Source organism: Salvelinus alpinus, chromosome 1, assembly GCF_045679555.1.
Source record: "Salvelinus alpinus chromosome 1, SLU_Salpinus.1, whole genome shotgun sequence".
NCBI classification, from domain to species: domain Eukaryota; kingdom Metazoa; phylum Chordata; class Actinopteri; order Salmoniformes; family Salmonidae; genus Salvelinus; species Salvelinus alpinus.
This window is the reverse complement of record NC_092086.1, coordinates 95,338,808-95,366,592: the sequence shown is the minus strand read 5'-3', so window position 1 is coordinate 95,366,592 and position 27,785 is coordinate 95,338,808. Positions and strand designations below refer to the sequence as shown.

Below are 27,785 nucleotides of genomic sequence, written 5' to 3'. Positions count from 1 at the left end.
TGGTCTGAGAAGAACAATATTGGCTGTGAAATTCAAGCATAGCCAATATGCAGTGATAATGTCTTGGGTCTATAGCCTACTGGACAAACCTCATTGGTACAGAACTGGTTTTAATAGGTTCATGTTGCATAGGCTTTTGAAGTCATGTTTAAAAAAACATTTGAGCAGTAATTTTTGGCTTGCTTTAAAACTCAGAAAGTGCTCTTGACTCAGAAAAGGTTGGTGACCACTGCGGTAATTGAACTGTCTGGATTTGATTGGAAAAACTGGTCCTTGGGCTCAGGCAAATAACATCTAGTTAGCTGTTATGTCATATACAGTATGATATACAGTATGAATGATACTCCTGTCTTGATTTGAAAATGGCAGATTTTCTGTCAGGAGTCGTGTCTGTTTACAGTGCTAATGTCACACCCTGATCTGGTTCACCTGTCCTTGTGATTGTCTCCACCCCTTCCAGGTGTCACTTATTATCCCCGGTGTATATATCCCTGTGTTTCCTGTCTCTCTGTGCCTGTTTGTCTTGTTTTCCAAGTCAACCAGTGTTTTTCATTGCTCCTATTTTTCCCCAGTCTCTGTTTGTTTCTAGTCCTCCTGGTTTCGACCCTTGCCTGTTCTGACTCTGTACCCGCCTGCCTGACCACTCTGCCTGTTCTGACTACCAGCTTGCCTAACCCCTTGTACTGTTTTTGGACTCGGATCTGGTTTCTGACCCCTGCCTGGCCTGACCTCGAGACTGTCTATCGTCTGGTACTGTTTGGACTCTGACCTGGTTTATGAACTCTCGCCTGTCCCCGACCTGCCTTTGCCTACTCCCTTTGTTATAATACATATCTGAGCTCTACCATCTGCCTCCTGTGTCTGCATTTGGTTCTCGCCTTGTGCCCTTATAACTAAAGTCTTTGAGGTGTGAATTGGGTTGGCAGTTTGTTTTAAGGGTTTCATTACTATTGTAAAGGATATGTACTATAACAGATCATTGCTGTTTACTGTATAAAGAAATCCTCAAGAGCCTATTGATGCACCCGTGCGTCAATCTAAGTAACATAATACAAAAATCATCATCAAAATCCGCCAGTTTAAGCTAGAAATATCAATTCACCACATACAGTATGCCTACGTTGGCCTTCCACCTTTGCTGTGGAAGGTGGAGCTACAGCAATGTTTGTCAGACCAATATTCTCATAAAAACGTCTGTAACATCCGAATGGTTTGGCCTACAAACCACTCTATGGAAAGGGAGGACTATCACGGACACAATGTTCTCCGTTTTGCTCTACAACCCCCACAAGTGTCCCAGGACTCGTCTGAAGGTAACCCATACAAACCAAGTGGTTAAATAAAAAAATAAAAAAAATATATATAATATTTCCTGAGCTTTCTTATATATCTTTGATATAGGACAAACACTTCAAATGTTTATTCCTTATGATCCATTTTTTGGCTGTTTCTTGTTGTTGTTGCCATTTATGAATGTGTTATTCAATGCGTTTCTATGGGCTATAGGAGTAAAGGCCAAATTCAATATTTTATCCCCTCAAACAATTATACCTAAAGGGGTCCTAAAATCCTATATCAAATAGCTAAATGACCCATGGTATGAACATCTTAAAACAATTCCATATGTTAGCTTAGTACACCCCCCCCCCAACAGCTTAGACTTTTTTAAGAGAGATAGTGAGAGAGACAGAGAGGGAGTTTGAGGGGCAAGGGGTGACATTATATTCACCAGGCACATCAGAGGCATGTTAAAACGCATTATTATTCTACAAGCCTGTCATAGTTTATTAGCTTACAGAGACAAAATATTTTGGCTTAATGTTGTGTTGTTTTTTCCCCCTTCTCCTAGTGATGTCACATTAAAGGCTACGGTGTGATGAGGAACAATGGTCCCGACAGCCCTCTGCTATCTGACAGCTCTGTAAATGTCTATTAGCACAATACTTATGCCATGTAATTATACCCCTGAAATGACAGCCCTTGTCTTTTTTCAGGCTAACATGAGCAAGCTGTGTTTGCTAGTGATGAGAGCTATCAGCATAAAGAGCTAGGCGACTTAACCAAACGCTCTGTACCTCAAACTTTACTACACATTACTGTAGGCTCGGCCCTAATATATGTCCTCTCTGTCACCTGGAGTTGCATGGCAAATTGTCCAGGAACAAAGGACAATGCCAAAGGACTAGTCAGTCCTTCCCCCTCCGAGGGGCCAAAATGTATCTCCCTGTTACAGTATCCAGAGCAATGAATATTGAATATGATTGAATAATACTATAGTATCCATGTTTTGTATCTATCTGAAACTTGTTCACGGAGGATAACTCTGATGCTCTCTATATGGATCTCTGTGGTATTTGTACAGGGTGAACTCTGAATTACTCCATTATGCAAAGGATTTTTATTGTCCTCTCAGGAATTCTGTCTTATTTAAATATCTACTGCAGCCCTCATCCTCCACGTACAACACCCGTTCTGCCAGTTACATTCTGTTGGTCCCCAAAGCACACACATCTCTGGGTCGCTCCTCTTTTCAGTTCGCTGCAGCTAGCGACTGGAACGAGCTGCAACAAACATTCAAACTGGACAGTTTCATCCCAATCTCTTAATTCAAAGACATAATCATGGACACTCTTACTGACAGTTGTGGCTGCTTTTCATGATGTATTGTTGTCTCTACCTTCTTGCCCTTTGTGCTGTTGTCTGTGCCCAATAATGTTTGTACCATGTTTTGCGCTGCTACCATGTTGTGTTGCTACCATGCTGTGTTGTCATGTGTTGCAGCCTTGCTATGTTGTTATCTTAGGTCTCTCTTTATGTAGTGTTGTGTTGTCTCTTGTCGTGATGTGTGTTTTGTCCTATATTTATAAATATATATATATATTGTTATTATATATTTTTTTTTCTTTAATCCCAGCCCCCGTCCCGGCAGGAGGCCTTTTGCCTTTTGGTAGGCCGTCATTGTAAATAAGAATTTGTTCTTAACTGACTTGCCTAGTTAAATTAAGGTTAAATAAAATACAATTATTTACATTGGTCTCATCCCCCCACACAAGCCTTTAAATGCTGTGACACCCTGTTGAGATTGGGCCTTGGGTGGTCAAGTTACACTGTAAAATTGGTATCGTTTGATTGGTCCAAGGTGGTTGGTCTTGGGTTGATGTCAGATGTTATAAATGGAGTGAAATGCCTTTGTTCTCTCTCTTATCCTGTATTCAGTCCATGTAGGAAGGTTGTATGATCAATTCTAATTTCTTAGGCTTCTAGGCCTCTGGCTTAGTAAGCATCTGTTTGTTCATGCTTTGTATTGTAAGTTAACCTTAGGATCTACTGTATATGCTTGAAAGTATGCCTTGCAATGCTTGTTAATGCTCGTAACTTAAGCTTTATGCCTTGTATGTGAATCCATTCATTGTACAATGTTAATTAAACATCTGCCTTTGATATAGATAATTCTCAGACCAATTCTTGCTTGCCAACGTCAATTCATTGCCTAATATTTGTATATTTTAATTATATTTATGGTGTCAGATAAACATTTTAATAGACTAATTTCTTAATCTCATTACAAATCAAATGTGATATATATATAATATACTGTATATTCACATATCAAATATTACTGCCCACTACATTACCACATTATTTTAGATACAATTTTATTGTGCATTGGGTGTATAGCAGGTGTGAATAAAAATGGAGGTATTGATAGGGAGGAGACCTGTGTGAGAGCGTTGAGTCATAGTGTGTGTGGTCATGTGGTTCTGTGTTGTGACCTTACCTTGATAACGCAGCAGCAACAGGGAGCCAGAGCGAGGCTGCTGGTCACTGCGGTAAAGGATGGAGATTTGATTGCTCCAGCTGCGCACCACCAGACCCCTCATCAGGACGGTCTCATTGGCCAGGATGGACAGCTCTCGTCCCCCCATGTCTTCTACCGTCACCACCTCCCCCTCTGACAGGCTCACGTTCAGCACCTGCAAACACACACAAACACACCACCAGTCAGTCAGATGTTGCATTTGGTCACAATTAGTGATGTTTCCAAACGGCCGATGATGTTGGGAAAAGTGTCTGTTTCGTTGCTTCAGAAGCTACAGCTGTCGACAGTCCACGAGACAAACGAGTTAATGCTCATTACCACACAGCAGAATGGGATGCTGCATGACAGGTTCATGTCCAGCTTGAGATGTAGTTGAGGTTTAATACAATATATCATCAGAAATACTGTCCCTAACCCTAACCTACAGTACCGGTCAAAAGTTTGGACACACCTACTCATTCAAGGGTTTTCTACATTGTAGAATAATAGTGAAGACATCAAAACTATGAAATTACACATATGGAATCATGTAGTAACCAAAAAAAGTCTCAAACAAATCAAAATATATTTTATATTCTTCAAAGTAGCCACCCTTTGCCATAATGAAAGATTTGCACACTCTTGGCATTCTCTCAACCAGCTTTTCTCAACCATGCTTTTCCAACAGTCTTGAAGGAGTCCCCACATATCATGCTGAGCACTTGTTGGCTGCTTTTCCTTCACTCTGCTGTCCAACTCACCTCAACCACCTCAATTGGGTTGAGGTCAGGTGATTGTGGAGGCCAGATCATCTGATGCAGCACTCCATCACTCTCCTTGGTCAAATAGTCCTTACACAGCCTGGAGGTGTGTTTGGGTCATTGTCCTGTTGAAAACAAATGATAGTCCGACTAAGCACAAACCAGATGGGATGGCATATCGCTGCAGAATGCTGTGGTAGCCACGCTGGTTAAGTGTGTCTTGAATTCTAAATAAATTACAGACAGTGTTACCAGCAAAGCACCCCCACACCATCACACCTCCTCCATGCTTCACGGTGGGAACCACACATGCGGAGATCATCCGTTCGCCTACTCTGTGTCTCACACACGGCGGTTGGAACCAAAAATCTCACATTTGGACTCATCAGACCAAAGGAAAGATTTCTACCAGTCTAATGTCCATTGCTCGTGTTTCTTGTCCCAAGCAAGTCTCTTCCTATTATTGTTGTCCTTTAGTAGTGGTTTCTTTGCAGCAATTCGACCATGAAGGCCTGATTCACGCAGTCTCCTCTGAACAGTTGATGCTGAGATGTGTCTGTTACTTGAACTCTGTGAAGCATTTATTTGGGCTGCAATTTTTGAGGTTGGTAACTCTAATGAACTTATCCTGTGCAGCAGAGGTAACTCTGGGTCTTCCTTTCCTGTGGCAGTTCTCATGAGTGCCAGTTTCATCACAGCGCTTGATGGTTTTTGCGACTGCAAAAAAGTTGAGATTTTCCGGATTGACTGAGCTTCATGTCTTAAAGTATTGATGGACTGTCATTTCTCTTTGCTTATTTGAGCTGTTCCTGCCATAATATGGACTTGGTCTTTTACCAAATAGGGCTAGCCTGTGTATACCACCACTAGCTTGTCACAACACAACTGATTGGCTCAAACGCATTAAGGAAAGAAATTCCACAAATTAACTTTCAACAAGGCACACCTGTTACTACATGATTCCATATGTGTTATTTCATAGTTTTGATGTAGAAAATAGTAAAAATAAAAATAAAGAAAAACCCTAGAATGAGTAGGTGTCCAAACTTTTGACTGGTACTGTATATTCTCACTGTATATTCTCACCATAATGCTACGTTAGGACTGAGGGTCTGGCCAATTTGCCACATCATGATCCCCTCTCACTTTGTACGACACAGCAGGCAAATGTGCCCCAGACAACATATCACGACCCTGACAGGCCATTTGTGTGGTCACGGCTCACATCAGAAGGGATTTTAATACAATTGACACCCCCATAATTCCTGTTTCATTTCCAACCAGAGCCAGTCTCTTAATGTTTACCTTAAAGAAATTGGCCACTCGAGATATGCTGCCTCCTGTTCAATTTCCATTAATAAACTGGCAGCAGGATGTATTTTTATCAGGCCAATTTTTTTCTCCTGGACAGAGAATGTGATTTGGAAAGACAGCAGAGTTTGCCTGGATCACATGGTTCATTACGCAGTATGGCTAGTAAAGGTTTACCCCCTTCAGTATTCAGGCCCTGTAACTGTAGTTAAAATCAGTGTGTTTCTTTTCTCCTGTTTTCTGTCAGCCTCTGTGACAGCTGTGTTTTATCTCTTGAACAGGCTGAAACAGCAGCTGCAGCTGAATGTACTGAAAGCCACTCCAGAGGATGCTCTATAGTTTTACCGGTTGAATAAAGTAGCAGTGGCATAATCCACATTTGGGGGAACATCTGCAGTTCCCATAAATGTGATGTGTTATCTAGAGTGTAGCGGTGGGTAACAGATATGAAAAACAACCAGGGATCTGATAATCATCTTGGATAAATGCACCACACTACATTAGATCTACAGGCCATGTATCTTGCGTAAGAACCAGTGGTGTAAAGCACTTAAGTAAAAATACTTTAAAGTACTACTTATTTGGGGTATCTGCACTTTACTTTACTATTCATATTTTGACATCTTTTGCTTTTACTTGACTATATTCCTCAAGACAATAATGTACTTTTAACATACATTTTCCCTGACACCCAAAAGCACCTGTTACATTTTGCATGGCTAGCAGGACAGGAAAAATGGTCCAAGTCACGCATTTATCAAAAGAACATCCCTGGCCATCCCTAATTGCCTCTGATCTGGCGGACTCACTAAACACAAATGCTTTGTTTGTAAATCATGTCTGAATGTTGAATTGTTCCCATGACTATCCGTACATTAAAAAAATTATAGAAAATGGTGCCGTTTGGTTTTTGTTAATATAGGGAATTTGAAATTATTTATACTTTTACTTCAGTATATTTTAGCAATACATTTACTTTTGATACTCAAGTATATTTCAAACCAAATACTTTTAGACTTTAACTCAAGTAGAATTTTACTGGGTGACTTTTACTTGAGTCATTTTATATTAAGGTATCTTGACTTTTACTCAAGTATGACTATTGGGTACTTTTTCAACCACTAGTAAGAACACAGACAGGATGATCTCCAGACCAGGCCTGGCGTGTGATGTTGTAGTGGGAGCTTGCTGTGGCCTTATGATAGGCTGCTCTCCCAGGGGGAATGAGAGTGTCACTGAGGCAGACTGAGAGAGCCCAGAGTGTGACGCAGAGGAGCACCAGGCAAGACACTGGCACCAGAATGAATTTGGTCACACTGACTACCAGTCACTCGGTTGAGGGGGTGCCAACAATGGGTGTGAGGGGCTCACTTCTGCTCTCAAAGACATAGCTTAAATGTGACTGTTAGTCTGTCTCCCTCAGTGTCACGCCCTGACCGTAGAGAGCGTTTTATGTCTCTATTTTGGTTTGGTCAGGATGTGATTTGGGTGGGCAGTCTATGTTCTATGTTCTATGATTTTCTATTTCTATGTGTTTGGCCGGGTGTGGTTCTCAATCAGAGGCAGCTGTCTATCGTTGTCTCTGATTGAAAACCATACTTAGGTAGCCTTTTCCCACCTGTGTTTTGTGGGTAAATATTTTCCATGTGTGTTTCTGTGCACCTCGATTTGCGTGACGTTCTTTGCTGTTTACCTGTTTGTTTTTTGGTTGTTTCGGTTTCACTTTCATTAAAAGATGTGAAACTACATGCACGCTGCACCTTGGTCGATTTATGACAGGGAGTTTGAGGATAGCGAGCGTGACACTCAGATATCATCCAAGAATGAGGTCAAACTCCATTTGTTCTTACCATAATGCTACACAAAAATAAAGCTTTCCCAGGACATCATCATTTGTATAAGCCTCATCTTGTTGAAGCCCACAATCTAATACTGCGTACAGTTGAAGTCGGAAGTTTACATACACTTAGCTTGGAGTCATTAAAACTCGTTTTTCAACCAATCCACACATTTCTTGTTAACAAACTATAGTTTTGGCAAGTAGGTTAGGACATCTACTTTGTGCATGACACAAGTAATTTTTCCAACAAATGTTTACAGACAGATTATTTAACTTATAATTCACTGTATCACAATTCCAGTGGGTCAGAAGTTTACATACACTAAGTTGACTGTGCCTTTAAACAGCTTGAAAATTCCAGAAAATTATGTCATGGCTTTAGAAGCTTCTGATAGGCTAATTGACATCATTTGAGTCAATTGGAGGTGTACCCGTGGATGTATTTCAAGGCCTACCTTCAAACTCAGTGCCTCTTTGCTTGACATCATGGGAAAATCAAAAGAAATCAGCCAAGACCTCAGAAAAATAATTGTAGACCTCCAAGTCTGGTCTTGCATCCTTGGGAGCAATTTCCAAATGCCTGAAGGTACCACGTTCATCTGTACAAACAATAGTACGCAAGTATAAACACCATGGGACCACGCAGCCATCATACAGCTCAGGAAGGAGATGCATTCTGTCTCCTAGAGATGAACGTACTTTGGTGCGAAAAGTGCAAATCAATCCCAGAACAACAGCAAAGGACCTTGTGAAGATGCTGGAGGAAACAGGTACAAAAGTATCTATATCCTATGTCGACATAAACTGAAAGGCCGCTCAGCAAGGAAGAAGCCACTGCTCCAAAACCGCCATAAAAAAGCCAGACTACGGTTTGCAACTGCACATGGGGACAAAGATCATACTTTTGGAGGAATGTCCTCTGGTCTGATGAAAAAAATATATAACGTTTTGTCCATAATGACCATCGTTATGTTTGGAGGAAAAAGGGGGAAGCTTGCAAGCCGAAGAACACCATTCCAACCGTGAAGAACAAGGGTGGCAGCATCATGTTGTGGGGGTGCTTTGCTGCAGGAGGGACTGGTGCACTTCACAAAATAGATGGCATCATGAGGTAGGAAAATTATGTGGATATATTGAAGCAACATCTCAAGACATCAGTCAGGAAGTTAAAGCTTGGTCACAAATGGGTCTTCCAAATGTACAATGACCCCAAGCATACTTCCAAAGTGTTGGCAAAATGGCTTAAGGACAACAAAGTCAAGGTATTGGAGTGGCCATCACAAAGCCCTGACCTCAACCCTATAGAACATTTGTGGGCAGAACTGAAAAAGCATGTGCGAGCAAGGAGGCCTACAAACCGGACTCAGTTACACCAGCTCTGTCAGGAGGAATGGGCCAAAATTCACCCAACTTATTGTGGGAAGCTTGTGGAAGGCTACCCGAAATGTTTGACCCAAGTTAAACAATTTAAAGGCAATGCTACCAAATACTAATTGAGTGTATGTAAACTTCTGACCCACTGGGAATGTGATGAAAGAAATAGAAGCTGAAATAAATCATTCTCTCTACTATTATTCTGACATTTCACATTCTTAAAATAAAGTGGTGATCCTAAAGGACCTAAGACAGGGAATTTTTACTAGGATTAAATGTCAGGAATTGTGAAAAACTGAGTTTAAATGTATTTGGCTAAGGTGTATGTAAACTTCCGACTTCAACTGTACGTATACTGACTATTTACGTAACCAAATTAATTTACATTGTGTTGACAATCACGCCTCTGGTATATATCCTTATGATTAACAATAACACCAGACTTGATTAAGCCGTCACTATTCTATCCATTTACCCCCCTAAACAGTTACAATGTGAAAAAACTCGAAAAAGAAATGCCATGTGATCTTCAAGTGTTTATTTCCATTTTCTCTCAAGGGCAATGGCAAGGACAAAGCCTTGGGCCCTGTTCTTTCTCTCTGGGTTTCTATTGAAGGCTGTATGCTCTGCAAAAGATTGAGACAGGAGGCTTGAATTGACATTTATGTATTGCTTGATTGACTTGTTGTGTGAAGTGTTGTTATTTGGTCTGTATTTGTCGGTGCAGAAGGTGCATCTTTCTGAAAGGTTTCATTGTTTTACAGGGGACAAAGGGACTGTTTTCCATCTATCTGGCAAGCAAGGCGGAATACAAAGTATTTAAGTCTCTCTCTTATATATTTGTTAAATCGATGAGAGATGGTTTACATTCCACCATGCCTCTGCCATGCAAGGTTCATACATATTTCAGTCAGCGTTCGCTCCACAAACATCAGACCGCCACTCAAGCTAAATGGCTTGCATTCTAGAATATTATTCGACAGGACCCAGTGAGACGACAAGATTACTTCACTGTTGGAACCTCTAAAGCTCCATCAATGACAGCTAAGGCATGATGCCTGTCACGGTCGTCGTAAGAAGCGGACCAAAGCGCAGCGTGGTTTAAATACATTCTTCTAATTTTAATGAAGAACACTTAAACAAACAAAAAAAAAAACAGAATAAGACGAACGTGACCGCTATAATAAACACTGTGCTAACATGCAACCTAACATAGACAATAACCCACAATACAAAACAGGCTACCTAAATATGGTTCCCAATCAGAGACAATGCAAAACACCTGTCTCTGATTGAGAACCATATCAGGCCAAACACATAGAAATAGACAACATAGAAATACAAACATAGACTGCCCACCCCAACTCACGCCCTGACCATACAAAACAAAAGACAAAACAAAGGAACTAAGGTCAGAACGTGACAATGCCGGTATCACGGTGGAATAAAATGGAAATGTTTTTAGAAGTAATCGACCAAACCCTAAAGTGGTCTGTACAGATACAGACACGTTTATTAATGTTACAGTTGTGCAATGTCCAGTGTCTTACTTCACAATTCATAAATATAATATTTACTACAAAATAAACTAAGTCCATTTTTACACTCTTGAGGTCTGTGAGTGTGGACATGTGTAATGCGACGGAGAACCGGAGACTCCAGGAGAAATCTTGCATTTAAAGATGAGGGCATAAAAACATAAGATTTGGGCAACATCCTGCCCTATCAAATAAGCTGCACCATAGGAACCTGAAATAATATCAGGAAAGTCAAATTTAATAATCCCTTTCATCTGCAAGCCAAAGTAAGCCGTTTGTTTTCAGGCAAAGTTTTCTGAGACAGGACACACATGGAAAGTGGTGGTTTTGAATTTTTTTTATAATGAAAAATATTTTGAATATTCTAGAATTGTGTTGATAATCCTCATCTCTTCCTTGTTTATTGTGGTTTGATGATGTTCCTGCTATAGCTGTAAAGGATATGGATCTACTATGCACCTTGAGAGACAAAGTGAGGGGAACAAAAAAATGACATTAAATTTGAAGCGCTCTATTTTTCAAAGTGTCCACCGTCAATTTACAAGGAGCCAGGTCTTCAAACAGGGAGGAAAAGAGTGCTATGGAAGTGTGACAGTTGTGTGCAATTTGTGATGAAATACTGGACAACGTCAATGCTCTGAGGGATAGGTTATGTGATCATGTGTACATACAGTACATATGAAAGGAGCATCCTGAACACATACAGTAATATATACAGTATATAGTAACAGAGGCTGGGATGTATGAGCGTTCACTAGTGATGGCTCTGAGGCTGTTCACATGGAAACAGGGGAGAGACTAGAGCATAGTATCCTGACCTGTGTTATCACTCTGTATACATAAACATGGCATCGTCCTGAGGGACAGGCGAGCAGCCAGCAGGAATTTGCACTGGAAGATAGTATGGGTCTTTGGGGGCCCTGTCATCCATCATCCATCCTGTGACCTGTCACTACAGTTAGGAACTGCTGTCCGGCCTCAATTATGAACCATTGTCCATGTCTGGAGACATCAGACCATGTTATCTCTAGCAGCACTACAGCCAGGGGACCACAGGGAGCAGTTCTGAGATTATACACATACAGTACACTGCTACTACAGGAACATAATGAGACTAGTCATGGCTTATACCCCTGAAGCTTTCAACAAAATGTATCCCATTGGGACAAGAGCCCAGGGTAGCTGGGTTCAAGTAAAGAACAACAGAGCCAGGCTTTTGGGTTTCTGTAGTTTTACACCAAGATGTGTTGTTCTATTTCCATTTTCAGGGTCCTGTAAGAATGGGAGTTGTTGTTTTCTTTGTGTGTACTTAGTGATGGCAGCCCATGCATCTGTGATGGGCAGACAGGAGCTTGCAGGAAAATAAAACGTCAATATAATTCTTCGGAAATGCTAAAATGAGGCATCTGGCCTATTATTGAGAGGAAATAACTATAACTGGAGTCAAATTAGACTTCATTGGAAATAAGTGATGAGTGGGTGGTGGTGTGGAAATTGGCTTGGATGGTTTCCAGATGTGTGTGTGTGTGTGTGTGTGAGTGAGTGAGTGAGTGAGTGAGTGAGTGAGTGAGTGAGTGAGTGAGTGAGTGAGTGAGTGAGTGAGTGAGTGAGTGAGTGAGTGAGTGAGTGAGTGAGTGAGTGAGTGAGTGAGTGAGTGAGAGAGAGAGAGAGAGAGAGAGAGAGAGAGAGAGAGAGAGAGAGAGAGAGAGAGAGAGAAGGGGTAGAGGGGAGGGATGGAGAGAGGGAAAAAAATTGAGGCAGATAGAGGAAAGATAAATAAATAAATAGGGAGGGTGACAGAGAGAGTCTGAAAATAGGAAAGAAGGATATAGCATAGAATAGTACAATGGAATAAGTGTGGTTACAGAATTCTTGAGCCTCCATTGTTTTGAAACCAAGGTAGGCTTTTCAATAACGTCTACACTCCAGTCCACTCACCCCTAACAATCTACCAGGTGAAGTAGAGAGATCTCCCCTCAAAATACATTCGAAAATCTTGTAAATCTACATACCCACCAATATGTTTCACCAGTGAATTATAAAACAATCTCCATGCTTCCCTGACAGAGGACACACTGATTCTAGAAGCAACCACTTTTTCACGGCACTAAATGGAACACTAGCCTACATAGACAGCACAATATTTGAATGACAATTTTTTCATTTTAGCAGACACTCTTATCCAGAGCAACTTACAGTAGTGAGTGCATTCATTTTTTTACTGGTCCCCAGTGGGAATCAAACCCAGAACCCTGCTGTTGGAAGCACCATGCTCTATAAACAGAGCCACACAGGGCCACATGTGTGGGAATGAGTTGGGAACCTATAAACATGACTAGGTCTATGCAGGCTAGTCTCCATACCAAACAAGAATTCATGGTAACATGTCCATCCTGTTCATCTAGTAAACACAAATGTGTATTATGTTGCAAAACAAAAATGCAGGTAAAATAATTTTTTTAAATTAAGAATGCAATTTAAAGCAGTAACATGCTGAGCATATAATGCAATGTCCTGTCATCTGGGTATGTGCTCTTTCAGTTCCATTTCTTTTCAGTATTCCATTAAAATACTCCCAGAGCCCACATCACATGTATGAGTGAATATGGCTGTGTGGAGGGTCATCTCTCATTGTCTCCTCAATCAAAATATTTTAATGAACAGACCGTGCGGCAAGGATAAAGTAACCCTTAACAGACATTGGACGAATCATAGATGACAAAAACAGCAAAGGCAGGAGATAATGTCTGTTTGAAAAATACAATGTGGATGCAGACAACCAGTTGTGTCCCCATGTGTGTGTTTAATCTTCATGGACGTGAAGTATGTACAGTATGTTGTTATAGAAGAGTAAGTTCAAAGAAAAGAAAAACCAGCATACTGTTCTTGCTCAAATCACTTATTTTGTTAAAGCTTATGTATCTGCCTCTTGGCCTTTGTCGAAGCTTCTAGACGTAATATTAGAGTGAAGAAATGTGTTTTCTGACTTTACAGTTTGCACGTATAGCAAGCATGCTCGTATTGCTATGGTGTTATGGGTGGATCTCCGGATACTGGAGGTGTATTTGCATCAGTAAATATCAAATCAAATTTTATGAGTCACATACACATATTTAGCAGATGTTATTGTGAGTGTAGCGAAATGCTTATGTTCCTAGCTCCAACAGTGCAGTAATATCCTGCAATTCACAACAATACACACACATCTAAAGTAAAATAATGGAGTTAAGAAATATATAAATATTAGGATGAGCAATGTCGGAGTGGCATTGACTAAAATACAGTAGAATAGAATAGAGTATATACATATGAAATGAGTAAAGCAGTATGTAAACATTATTAAAGTGACTAGTGTTCCATTATTAAAGTGACCAGTGATTCCATGTCTATGTATATGGGGCAGCAGCTTCTAAGGTGCAGGGTTGAGTAACCGGGTGGTAGCCTGCTAGTGGTGGCTATTTAACAGTCGGATGGCCTTGAGATATAAGCTATTTTTCCAGTCTCTTGGTCCCAGCTTTGATGCACCTGTACTGACCTCGCCTTCTGGATGGTAACGGGGTGAACAGGCAGTGGCTCGGGTGGTTGATGTCCTTGATGTATAGTATCAATGTGTCCATAGTCTGTGTTCATCACAGTTCTGTATATTACAGTTACCAGGACCAGCCCTATAAAAGTCCAATGTGTGACAGAATGGAAAGAGAGTTTGTTATCACAACGTGCAGACAGATAGGGAGTTGACATGCTGTTGTAACTACGACCAGGAGAACACACTGATCTGCGGTCAGTTCGGCTATCTGACCGCTGCTTCAATAAAGCAGATAAAAGTGTTTTCTTTGATGTATGGATAACAGACTACACATATCAAATAGAAAGAGGTGTTTACATAGCTCTTATCAGTCTACATTTAAATGTCAAGAATCTTTCGTTAGAAATGCAATGCGATGCTTTTGACAGGAAAGGCTTAAAGATAGGAGAGCACCATTTGCCGTATGTCTGTAGATAACTCAGCCCAAAATGTGACCGCAAAACATACAAATCAAGGTATACAAATGACAGCGCTATCATTCATGGTGTATAAATAATTTTACAACCAAGTGAATGCATTATGGCTAAGATAACATTCACAGGAGGCTCTCTCCCTGCTAATTTTACTGTGGAAAATATCTGGTAGTGTGCTGCTATGAACATACAAAATGTATCTGAGGAGCCATTGGCTTGTGCAGGATGGGTTTCTATGTAATCTAAATGGATGAGGCCTGACATCCACATGAATTGCAGGTCTTCAGCTGCAGAAAAAAACTCATTATATTCACCAACAATAGGTTTGTTATCAAAATGCTAAAACTACTTGGTTTCTGCAGATACTGTGTTTCTGCCTGAAGATGACTGCTATATAGTCATAATTTAGTGCATTCTGACAGTCTGGGCTGGGTGGTCTGCTCATTGCAAGGTTTCTAAATGGCAGATTTATATAGTGACTCGGCCAGGTGCCACTCAATCTCTATTATTGTGAGTATCTCAGACAATGCCAAAAAATAGAGGCATAAGTACGAGTGGAGGCTATATTGACACTACCACCCATACAGACAATACAATCAGACTATTATCATTGTCTGCTTTCTTATCTAAGTTGAACATTCACCTCTTTCTCATCAACACTATTTTACCTGCAGTCATAAAAACAGGTCTCAAACATCGGCTGGATGATCAGCAAAACAATGGAAGGCAGATAATTAGACTGTAAAGACCAGAGCCAGTGTTGTGTCTATTAAACACTAGTCTGCATTGCAGTCAATAGCAGAAACCCTGGATGATAGCAAACTTGCCCATTGTTATTGAGTTTACAGGTGGTACATGGAATTGGTGAAGTTCGAAATGGACTAAGTAATGAACCCCAGGATTGGTGAGCTGTTGACAGGGCACTCATTAATGAATTAACTGAATTTACAGTTGATGTCATCCCCAACATTAAGCATCCTCTTAAGGCTATGTTGTCTCCCTGAGGCAGACTTTTCCAGCAGTAATGACTGAGGTTAAAGAAACAACCTCTGCATATCTTAAAACACTCTTATGAAATATGGTTATGAGACATATTAGATTTCTGCTATATTAGCAATTGACTTCTGCTTCCTGAGGTGCCGCTCAGGCCCGGACATTTCCGTTTTAATATTTGTGGCGGGCTGCAGTTTTGCATAGATTTGAATACATGCATTGGTGATTTCTCTGCTTATTTCCCTGCATGTGCATCTCCTCGCCCCTCTTCATCATGCCTCATGATGTCCTTGCAGAGCTGACAGAGATGGAGAGGACAGAGTATTCTCACAGACACTTTTTCTTTTTTATGACAGCTAGCTAGGTTAGAGGTGAAATTAATGTCACCAGAAAGCATTCCTCTGGGGAGGGGACAACCTGATGAAAACTCATTTCAGCCCAGGCCTGACACCTTAAAAAGCTCATTAGGACCAGACAACCCTCCTTTATGTCCTGCCACCCTGCCCCCAGGCTCAAGGCACGGGATGAAAGGTTCTCCTCAACTCATCTCAAGTTCATTAAAGCAACTACGGCTTTCGGGGGCTCCATTAAAGAAGTTGGCCTCGTTCCACGTTTCACAGTCAGTGTAGCCTGCTCTACTGTTCGCTGGGTTGGGGGTGGGGTACTAGGGCTGGAGGAGAGCAACTATCCCCATCGTGGTGAAACGTGTCCATACATTATTCACTACCTCCTTCACTGGTCAGTGCGGCCAACCAAAGAAAGTCCGTAGGCTGTAACTGTGGCTATAGGACTTTGATTTTGTTTACTAAAGAGGTATCGATGTATAATTGCAAACGCAGGAGTTCCTGGATTGTTTGTTTGATAAAAGGCTTAACCCTTTGATACGTAAGATCACATATTTGTGATCATTTTTGAGTTGTCCCAGCAGCGTACCATCGCAAGTTTGTGATTGGAACAGTAGCAAAGGTAAGTATGATGCAACATATATGTCTAAACAGCCTTGTCTGAAAACCATCTAAACAATGTTTTGTACTAATGGGAAATAAAGGTGTTCACAACTTTATTCCTCAATTTCACCTTTCATTGAAAAAGATAAATGTGAAAGTCATCATCCAAACATCACACGGAAGACATCCACAGCCAAACTCATTCAATAAACCAGTCTAAATAACAGGCTGCGCTGGCAAAAAACAGAACATAAGTTAACGACCTAAACGCTAGACTTGTTTACAATGTACCACATCTCTGGTGAACACAAGGGAGAAATGTAATATTGTTTAGAAAAGAGATGCGTGTCAGCTAAGCTAACAGCAGCTAAATTATTTATGACGGCAGCCATGTTTGTTTATGTTTGATAAGCGAAAACTCCTTAACCCAAGAATGGCATTCACTATAAGACGCAAATAAACAAAGTCAAAGATGGCTGCACCCATTGTATGAAAAATATGAACTTCGTTTGGCCACTTTTCAGCATATTACAAATCTTCTATGTATTTGTTACAGTGTATACAAGAACCGGAGCACATGACTTCATTGACCGCTTTTGCCAAATCACAAAGAAAATACAATGTTATCATCTCACAGATCATCACCCCAAATACAAGCCTACTGCCTAGCCTAACCGTAGCGCAAAAGCTAAACAGGGATGAAACCATTTTAGAGGGGTTAATTTCATTTGTGGGGGGTTTTAAAGTCCATGGGGGGATATAAATGGCGGAAGGTGTCGTGGGGGGATATGATGCAGGAAATATTACTATGATATATATTTATCAATAAATGGTGGGCAAACACAGGACAAGTTTATATGCTAAATAAATATAAAACCCCTGGTTTTCTGCTATTGGTCTGAGCTGTCAACCCTGAGGTAGCATAGTTACAATTTGATGCACGTTCAAAACAACTAGGAACTCGGAAATCTTAGACTGGGAAAAATCTTTTTGAATGGTCATCCAACTCGGAATTCAAACTCGGGAACTCAGGCTTTTTTATAGAGCTCTGACATTCCGACCTGAATATCACTGACGTCATAATTTGACCTTGTATTTTTCAGAGTTCCCAGTTGTCTTTAAAGCACCATAAGTCACTCGAGTGAACTATCCATTCACCTCGTTTTTTATAACATCTTTGGTCTGACAGACACTTACATGAATGCATTGTATGATGTCAACAAACATGGCACCACTCATAGCTGGCAAATAGCTTAGAATTAGCTAACCATAATCAGTACAACATTCAAAAAAGTATTTTACACACGTGTCAATTACAATCTATGCAAGAATCGGAACGCATGATTTGTCACCAAACATGTGAATAAAACAGTAAATACATTATGCTCCATGTACGCTACAGTAGAAACAACAACACGATATACAGAAAATAAGGCACTTACTTTGATAGGAACGCACACATGTACAAAAAAAAGTTATTATTTGTAAGGAAAACAACAATGAGGGCAATGCGTGCACCAGCCAGAAATGTGCCAGGGGGAAAAAGTTTGTGGGAGTTCTGTTCTGACTAGAGATGTGCAATGTCTTCATACTTGATCTGAGGAAACACTTGGGAAGTGCTTTGGCTATCTTTGAGAGAGAAGTTTGTCCAGCTCAGTAAATCCTCAAACATAAATTGTCCGCAACAGTGAAAAGGCTACTTCTTATGTGAATTAATGAGGAAAAGGAACACACCTCAATTCAAACTGTTGTTAGAAATTCAAACTTGTTAGAAAATAATTTGAAATTGACAAATTGAAACATAGCCTATAGATAATTAGCAGGCAGCGTGCCTTGGTTTGAGGGCAGCGCAGGTTAATTGTCCTGTTGCGTAACAATCACATTTTGGAGCAGTGAGTGCGTTCTGACATTACGCACATAAAAAAACACACGCTGGGGCGAGCGTTAGAGATATTTGGAACTCATGCGTGAAAAGGATAAACCTCATGATAACTGCAGAACATAGTATTTACCAAGAGAGTTTTCTTCTATATTTTGTTAACTGTCTATTTAACACCACAAATTGATGCTGGCACTAAGACCACGCTCAACAAGCTGTATGGAGTCATAAGCCAACAAGAAAATGCACAGCCAGAGGCAGCGCTTCTCGTGGCCGGTGATTTTAAGGGTAACTGAAAGCTCTTTTACCTCATTTTTGCCAGCACCTCACCTGTGCAACTAGAGGCGACAAAACTCTTGATGACCTTTGCTCCACACACAGAAATGCACACAAGGCCCTCCCTTGGCAAATTTGACCATAACGCTACCTTCCTGATTCCTGCTTACAAGAAAAAACTCAAACAGGAAGTACCAGTGACGTGCTCAATTTGGAAGTGCTCAGATGAAGCGGATGCTAATCTACAGGACTGTTTCGCTAGCACAGACTGGAATATGTTCCGGGATTCTCGTAGGATGTGGCAGTGCTTGCAAACTATCATGGATTACAAAGGGAAACCCAGCCATGAGCTGCCCAGTGATGCAAGCCTACCAGATGAGCAAGCAACACTGCACGAGAGCACCAGCTGTTCTGGAACACTGTGATCTCACTCTCTGTAGCTGATGTGAGTAAGAGCTTTAAACAGGTTAACATTCACAAGGACGCAGGGCCAGAATGGAACAGCTTTCAAGTGCTGATCAGCTTTCAAGGGACATCACTGACATTTTCTCCCTGACCCTGTCTGTAATACCTACATGTTTTAAGCAGACCACAATAGTCCCTGTGCCCAAGAACGCCAAGATAAACTCTATAAATGACTTTCGCCCATAGCACTCACATTTGCAGCCGTGAAATGCTTTGAAAGGCTGATCATGGCTCACATCAACACCGTCATCCCAGACACCCTGGACCCACGCCAATTCAAATACCGCCACAACAGATGATGCAATCTCTATTGCACTACACATTGCACTACACACACTCTCCCACCTGGAAAAGAGGAACACCTATGTGAGAATGTTGTTCATTGACTATAGCTCAGCGTTCAACAACATAGTGCCCTCCAAGCTGATCACTAAGCTTAGGATCCTAGGACTGAACAAGTCACTTTGCAACTGGATCCTGGACTTCCTCACGGGCATCCCCCCAGGTGGTGAGGGCAGGCAACAACACATCCACCATGCTGACACTCAACACGGGGGCCCCTCAGGGGTGCGTGCTTTGTCCATTCCTGTTCTTCTACGGCTGTGTGCCCGCACACAACTCCAATACCATCATAAGTTTGCTGACAAGGTAGCCTATAGGAAGGAGGTCAGAGAATTGGCAGTGTGGTGCCAGGATGACAACCTTTCTCTCAATGTCAGCAAGACAAAGGAGCTGATCATGGACTACAGGAAAAGGAGGGCCAACCACACCCCCATCCACAACGACAATCGACGGGGCTGTAGTGGAGAGGGTTGAGAGCTTCAAGTTCCTCTGTGTCCACATCACTAAGGAATGAACATGGTCCACACACTAACACAGTCGTGAAGAAAGCACAACAACACCTCTTCCCCATCAGCAGGCTGAAAAGATTGGGATGTGCCCTCAGATCCTCAAAAAGTTGTACAGCTGCACCATTGAGAGCATCTTGACTGGCAACTGCTTGGCACCTGACAGCAAGGCGCTACAAAGGGTAGTGCGTACGGCCCAGTACATAAACTGGGACTGAGCTCTATACAGGCAGTGTCAGAATTGTCAAAGACTCCAGCCACCCAAGTCATAGAGTGCTACCGCACGGCAAGCAGTACCGCTGCACCAATTTTGGAACCAACAGGACCATGAACAGCTTCTACCCCCAAGCCATAAGACCGCTAAATAGTTAACCAAATAGCTTCCAGAACTATCGGCATAGACTCCCCTTTGCACTAACTCTTTTGACTATTCACATATGCTGCCGCTACTGTTTATTATCAATCCTGTTGCCTAGTTACTGTATCCTTACCTCTACGTACAGTATTCAGACCCTTTGACTTTTTCCACATTTTGTTACATTACAGCCTTGTTCTAAAATGTATTAAATATTTAAAAAAATCTCAGAAATCTACACACAATATCAAAGTAAAAACTGTTTTTAAAAAATCATTCATTTATAAAAAACACTTATTTACATAAGTATTCAGACCCTTTGCTATGAGACTCGAAATTGAGCTCAGGTGCATCCTGTTTCCATTGATCATCATTGAGATGTTTATACAATTGGATTGGAGTCCACCTGTGTTAAATTCAATTGATTGGAGATGATTTGGAAAGGCACATGCCTGTCTATATAAGGTCTCAGGATTGGATTATGTCAAGGCACAGATCTAGGGAAGGGTACCAAAATATGTCTGCAGCATTGAAGGTCCCCAAGAACACAAGGACCTAAAACACACCTCCAGGCTGTGTAAGGGCTATTTGTCCTAGAAGGAGAGTGATGGAGTGCTACATCAGATGACCTGGCTCCCACAATCACCTGACCTCAACCCAATTGAGATGGTTTGGGATGAGTTAGACCGCAGAGTGAAGGAAAAGCAGCCAACAAGTGCTCAGCATAATATGTAGATACTCCTTCAAGACTGTTGGAAAAGCATTCCTCATGAAGCTGGTCGAGAGAATGCCAAGTGTGCAAAGCTGTCATCAAGGCAAAGGGTGGCTACTTTGAAGAATCAAAAATATATTATGATTTGTCTAATAGTTTTTTGGTAACTACATGATTCCATGTGTTATTTCATACTTTTGATGTATTCACTATTATTCTGCAATGTAGAAAATATAAAAATAAAGAGAAACACATGAAAGAGCTGGTGTGTCCAAAGTTTTGACTGGTACTGTACCCCTGCACATCGACTTGGTACTGGTACACGGTGTATATAGCCAAGCTATCGTTACTCATTGTGTATTTATTCTATTTATTACCTTTCTACAATTTGTTTTCTCTCTGCATGTTGGGAAGGGCCCATAAGAAAACATTTCACTGTTGTTTACAAAGCATGTGACAAATAAAATGTATTTGATTTGATTTGATTTGAATGTCCCTTCAGCTGGAGTCTTGGTGTAATGTATTGCCTGTCTCCACCATTGATGTGTTAGCTGAATAGGGAGGCGTACATCACTGACAAACACATAGAAATGTCCCTCTTCATCTTGCCATAGTTTGTCAGGATCAATGCTAAATGCATTTAGCTTCCTTTGTCAGAAACAGTGGAATTAAAATGAAAGTGCTGGAATCGATAGAGCAATTCTCTCTGCATGGAAAGAAGCTGTGTGTCAGCTGTTGGCGATGTTTATTAACATGACTATTGATCGGAGTCAGAGGATCAGGGTCCCAGATGCACCATCAAATAGCAATTGTTAACCCTTGAGTCAGTGCGAGTTGTAAACACTTCTCTATGTCGCATCCAACCAATAGATCAACCGATTGTTGGCAGCCATCACATTTTCCAACAAAATAAAGAGAGAAGACTTGACAGTTTAGTCTTAGAAAATATAGATAGCATTGTATTAATATTCTATATATGCTTAATTAAGCTCCACCAAAGGAAACATTCTGAAGTCATATCAGTATGTTATTCAAATAAACAATAAATAAACATATATCCACACTTGATATAATATAATGCCATTCAGACAACTATTCAGCTTTGAATAGCTCAACCCAATTTTCTCACAGTTGTATCTAGGACCTTCATTTTAATTGGTCCCTGTTTCCCAATAATATATCCCTGCGTGTTCGTCAAATCAGACCAGGAAATTGATTGAAGAGAGCGGGAGAAATAAAGAGAGTAGAAAAATAGGGGAGAGAAAGAGGGGGAATAGAGAGAGGGAGAAAGTGAGAAATATAGAAATAGACAGAAGAAGTAGGAGAGTGAAGAGGAGTGTGAGAAGGAGAAAGAGAGCGGGAGCGAGGGAGGGGTGGAAAGATAGCTGTGCGGTGCTGGAGAGTGGGACTAATCGCAGTGTGATAGCGAGATGATATCAGTGTACCTTGACCTCAGAAGCAGCCGGTGTGACAAATCCCTCTCTACTTTCTGCTTTGAATGATGCTGCCTCCAACCTCATGGAAAATGGAATCCTCTCCAAACCATGCATTGTGGCTCCAGTAGAAATTTACCACATCCAGTTTCCCTGCTGAAAAGCTTCAAGGATTCTCTGCTTCATTCCCCTCGAAAACCTTTATGCTATCTCTCTCTTTCTCTCCTTCACTCTAATCCTCTCTCCGTTCCGTCCATTCGGTCTCTGTATAATCAGAACGGGGGACAGGAGGTGGCCCGTCTGAAGAGAGATTAGAGAGTCTATAGGAGTGTGTAGCAGGAAGGTCCAGATGGTAACCCCTAGAGAAGGGGCCAGGTAGATGAATGGGCATGGAAACAGAATGTATCAGAGAGAGCCAGGTGGCCTGGAGAGAGCTGATAGGCAACAGACAGGCATTATTTGATCGGAAACACTCCTTAACGGACTTGAAATAGTTCAGATGCTCTGGCCAATTCCGGAAACGCTGCACCTGTCCCCTTTATTATGAGGTGACTTGGAGAGGTGGAGAGGATCGAGATTTGGAAGTAATGAGTTTCAGTTTTCCAGACTCAACCTATCTGCAGTTTTATATTTGGATAATGCTGCATCCAACACGGTAACAACATGTACTCAGTTATTGAGAGCTGGCTACTAAAAACTAATCTGTATGGTGAACGGTAGCTCATCTCATAGACAGATTTACAAGAACTCATAATGTATTCACTGTTGTTAGCTGCAGCAGTGAGGTTGAGCGACCAAGATAATTGCAGTCAATTTCCCTGATATGTTTTCCTCCTCGCTTGCCCTCCTTTGCAAGACTGCGAGAGCGTTGAGAGGAGAATTGACCCAACATAGAAAATGTCTCATCTTGATTATGTGTTGCCTCCCTCCCCCAGACATGTTGGTGTGTTGGTATATCAGAGGTGCTACTCAGGGGAGAGGTCTAAGTGTGCAGCTCTGTATGTGTTTAGAAACTCTAACAGCTGTGTCGATCGTTAGGGCTTCAGTGTAATTAAGGCTGGGCAACATAAAGAATCGTAATGATAAAAAACTTAACCAGTGCATCTCTCCTCCGTGGCCTTTGACCTTGCCTCTTCTCTCCATCCCCCCTCCATCCAGACCCCTGAAGAGGAGAATACTTCACAAGGTTTTTCTCCAATTACACTTCAACAGGAGGCTCCCTCCCTCCTGCAACTCCAATAGTAAGTACTGTGGAGCGGCCTGCCTGTGTCCCTACTGTTTCACACAGAGGAGGCGTTCCCTCTGGTTTTACTGTCTATTAGAGGAGAAGAGAGGACGCAGAGAGAGATACAGAAATCAGCCTCTAGACGGGTTATTCATGAAACTTTATAGCTGTGTTAAATACTGAATAAATAGCAGCTCTTATGTCTGTCTAGTGTCTAACACCCTGAATATAGTGCAACAATCCAATCTTTAACACTACAGTGAAAATGGTTAACTTTATGAAAGCAAGGCCCTTGAACTCTCGTGTATTTTCTGCACTATGCAATGATATGGGCAGCGACCATGTAACGCTTTTACAACATACAGAAGTGCGCTGGTTATCAAGGGGCAAAGTATTGACAAGTTTTTTTAATTGAGAGACGAGCTTAAAGTTCTTTACTGACCATCATTTTCATTTGTCTGACCGCTTGCATGATGACGAGTTTCTCACACGACTGGCCTATCTGGGGGATGTTTTTTCCGCCTGAATGATCTGAATCTAGGATTACAGGGACTCTACGCAACTATATTCAATGTGCAGTTCAAAATTGACGCTATGATTAAGAAGTTGGAGCTTTTCTCTGTCTGTATTAAGAAGGACAAGACACTGTTCTTTCCATTATTGTATGATTTTTTGTCTGCAAATGAACTCAAGCTTATGGACAATGTAAAATGTAATATAGCGAAGCACCTGAGTGAGTTGGGTGTGCAATTACGCAGGTACTACCCCGAAATGGATGACACAAACAACTGGATTCGTTATCCCTTTCATGCCCTGCCTCCAATCCACTTACCGATATCTGAACAAGAAAGCCTCATCGAAATTGCAACAAAAGGTTCTGTGAAAATTGAATTCAATCAGAAGCCACTGCCAGATTTCTGGATTGGGCTGCGCTCAGAGTATCCTGCCTTGTTAAATCACACTGTTAAGACACTGATGCCCTTTGCAACCACGTACCTATGTGAAGTCGGCCCTCACTAACATGCAAACTAAATACATGCACTGTCACGCCCATCGGAAGAAGTGGACCAAGGTGCAGCGTGGTCAGCGTACATTTTCCTTTATTTTTAAATGTCACCAACAAGAAACAACAAACACGAATGTGACGCTCCGTAAGGCTATACATGCATTAACGAAGACAACTACCCACAACTAAGGTGGAAAAACAGGCTGCCTAAGTATGATTCCCAATCAGAGACAACGATAGACAGCTGTCCCTAATTGAGAACCATACCGGCCAAAACATAGAAACAGAAAACATAGAAATAAAGAAACTAGAATGCCCACCATAGTCACGCCCTGGCCATAGAGAGGCTTTTATTCTCTATTTTGGTTAGGCCAGGGTGTGACTATGGTGGGCATTCTAGTTTTTTTCTTCTATGTTTTCTGTTTCTATGTTTTGGCCGGGTATGGTTCTCAATCAGGGACAGCTGTCTATCGTTGTCTCTGATTGGGAATCATAAAGAAACTAGAATGCCCACCATAGTCACACCCTGGCCTAACCAAAATAGAGAATAAAAGCCTCTCTATGGCCAGGGCGTGACATGCACAGACTGTGTGTGGAAAATGATTTAAGACTGAGACTCTCTCCAATACAACCCAACATTGCAGAGTTATGTGCATCCTTTCAAGCACACCCTTCTTAATAACCTGTGGTGAGTTATTCACAATCTTTGATGAACAAATAAGGTTTTATATTATTATTTTATTATTATTTGTGCCCTGGTCCTATAAGAGCTCTTTGTCACTTCCCAAGAGCCGGGTTGTGACAAAAACACACTCATTCTTATGTTTAATAAATGTATTGTATGGTGTGTGTGGCAGGCTTACAATGATGGCAAAAAACAACATTTGAGAGTGCGCTGACCCTGGTACGCAGCTGGAGGTTGAATGTTTGAAGGGGTACGGGACTATAAAAAGTTTGGGAACCACTGGTCTATGGGATACATCTTATGGATTTATGTCTCACAGTGATCCAGTTCTGTTATCTTGGCTTCTATCGGAGGTGATGAATATGCGCTGCAACATTCGTGCTTGAGTAATTTTATGATCAACACATGATTCAATTAAATTACAACAGTGGCACAATGTCGTATTGGATTACTGATTACAAATTAGACAAGGGTGGTTTAATTTGATAACCACTGTTGTTGTTACCACTGTCGTTCTAATCTAATTGTATACTACTTGGTTATCACGAAACCCAATCTCTATAATCAAATAGAAAACTTGTAGATAACATGAGGGGAATGGGGATGTCTCTGCCCCAGTGGATGCAATGTTTAACTCTGAACTCCAGGAGGAAACACTGAGACACACAAAGCTGATCAGAAAGGCAGTATCACGTCTACTCCCCCTCTCCAGCACTCGATGTCACCGGTCTACTAACCACCGATCCTGGCAACCCATCTTTACACACACCTGCGTCTCGTCATCAGATCACTCCTGGACTCCCAACATCGTAGGGGTCAGCTCCAGTACCTGGTGGTCTGGGAGGGGTACGGTCCAGAGGAGGACTTGGACTTCATTAATCCCTGATTACTTGCCCTCTTTTGTTATCAGTTATCAAGTAGTATTGATTATGTTTCCTTGTCAGACGTTTCTCTTGTTTTGTATTGTTCTGTGTTCATTATTATTAAACTCACTAACTGCACCTGCTTTCTGACAATCTGCGTCGCAATCAATTTACGCAAGCTTCAGCAACAATGTATTTAATCTTTCCTTTATCTCCAACCATGATGAAAAGGAGATTAGTGTCTGAAGAGACTACATAAATGACTCACAAATCTACTTAAAATGAGGGGGCAGAGCAAACGCTGATTTAAATAATGAGTTTTTCTTGTGTTATTAATTGATGTCATCTGAATACATTTGGTTCTGTTTTATGGGTGTAAATGAAGTGATTTGCGGTTTATGGTATGCATTTTAAAGAAGCTAGGACTTATAGGCCTATGTAACAGGTTCACAGTCCCATACTGTTGTCTGTGTATGCAGAGAGAATGATATACTGTATGGCCCGTGTGAACTCATGTCTTTTTAAGGGTCTAGCATGTAAAGGTTATATTATCACCATCAGCCTCAGAAACACATCTAAACTGTATACACCTTTATAACCCACCCAATCTACCTACCTCATCCCCATACTGTTTTTATTTACTTTCTGCTCTTTTGAACACCAGTATCTCTACTTGCACATCATCTGCTCATTTATCACTTGTGTTAATCTGCTAAATTGTAATTACTTCGCTACCATGGACAATTTATTGCCTACCTCCTCACGCCATTTGCACACACTGTATATAGACTTTCTTTTTTCTATTGTGTTATTGAATGTACACTTGTTTTTTTCCATGTGTAACTCTGTGTTAGTGTCACACTGCTTTGCTTTATCTTGGCCAGGTCGCAGTTGTAAATGAGAACTTGTCCTCAACTAGCTTACCTGGCTAAATAAAGGTGAAATAAACATAAATAAATAAAAGAAACTTGCATAGCTATAAATACTGTAGACACACCTGCCGCAAGAGCAAAGATTCATACCTCGGCTATACTCAGGAACATCAACCAAACATTTAGCAGAATGACTATCTAATTTACCATCAGTTATGATAACATTAATATATTAGCCATTTCTGAGACTCACTTCGATAATTCATTTGATGATACAGCAGTAGCAATACAAGGATATAACATCTATAGAAGAGACAGAAATGCTTATGGGGGAGGTGTTGCTGTATATATTCAGAGCCATATTCCTGTAATGCTTAGAGAAGATCTCATGTCAAGTGTTATTGAAGTGTTGTGGTTGCAGGTTCACTTTGCACAGCTAAAGCATTTTCTTTTGGGGTGTTGGTATAGTCCACCAAGTGCTAACAGTCAGTGTCTAAATAACGTGTGTGAAATGCTTGAAAGTGTATGTGATGTAAACAGAGAGGTCTACTTTCTTGGGGACCTGAATATTGACTGGTTTTCATCAAGCTGTCCACTCAAGAGG

General features: G+C 41.2%; 1 protein-coding gene across 4 annotated transcripts in view; it reads right to left on the bottom strand.

Moving 5' to 3' along the window:
* The window catches only part of LOC139535790 (seizure protein 6-like), a 244,895-nt gene that overhangs the window by 57,474 nt on the left and 159,636 nt on the right, over nt 1–27,785 (bottom strand). For all 4 annotated transcript variants that reach the window (XR_011667195.1, XR_011667197.1, XM_071335592.1 and 1 more), the window contains exon 4: nt 3,779–3,974. Coding sequence is in view for 2 of the 4 variants with exons in the window: in XM_071335592.1 (XP_071191693.1) it covers nt 3,779–3,974 (196 nt within the window). In the remaining 2 variants the exon portion in view is untranslated. The remainder of the gene's footprint in view (nt 1–3,778; nt 3,975–27,785) is intronic.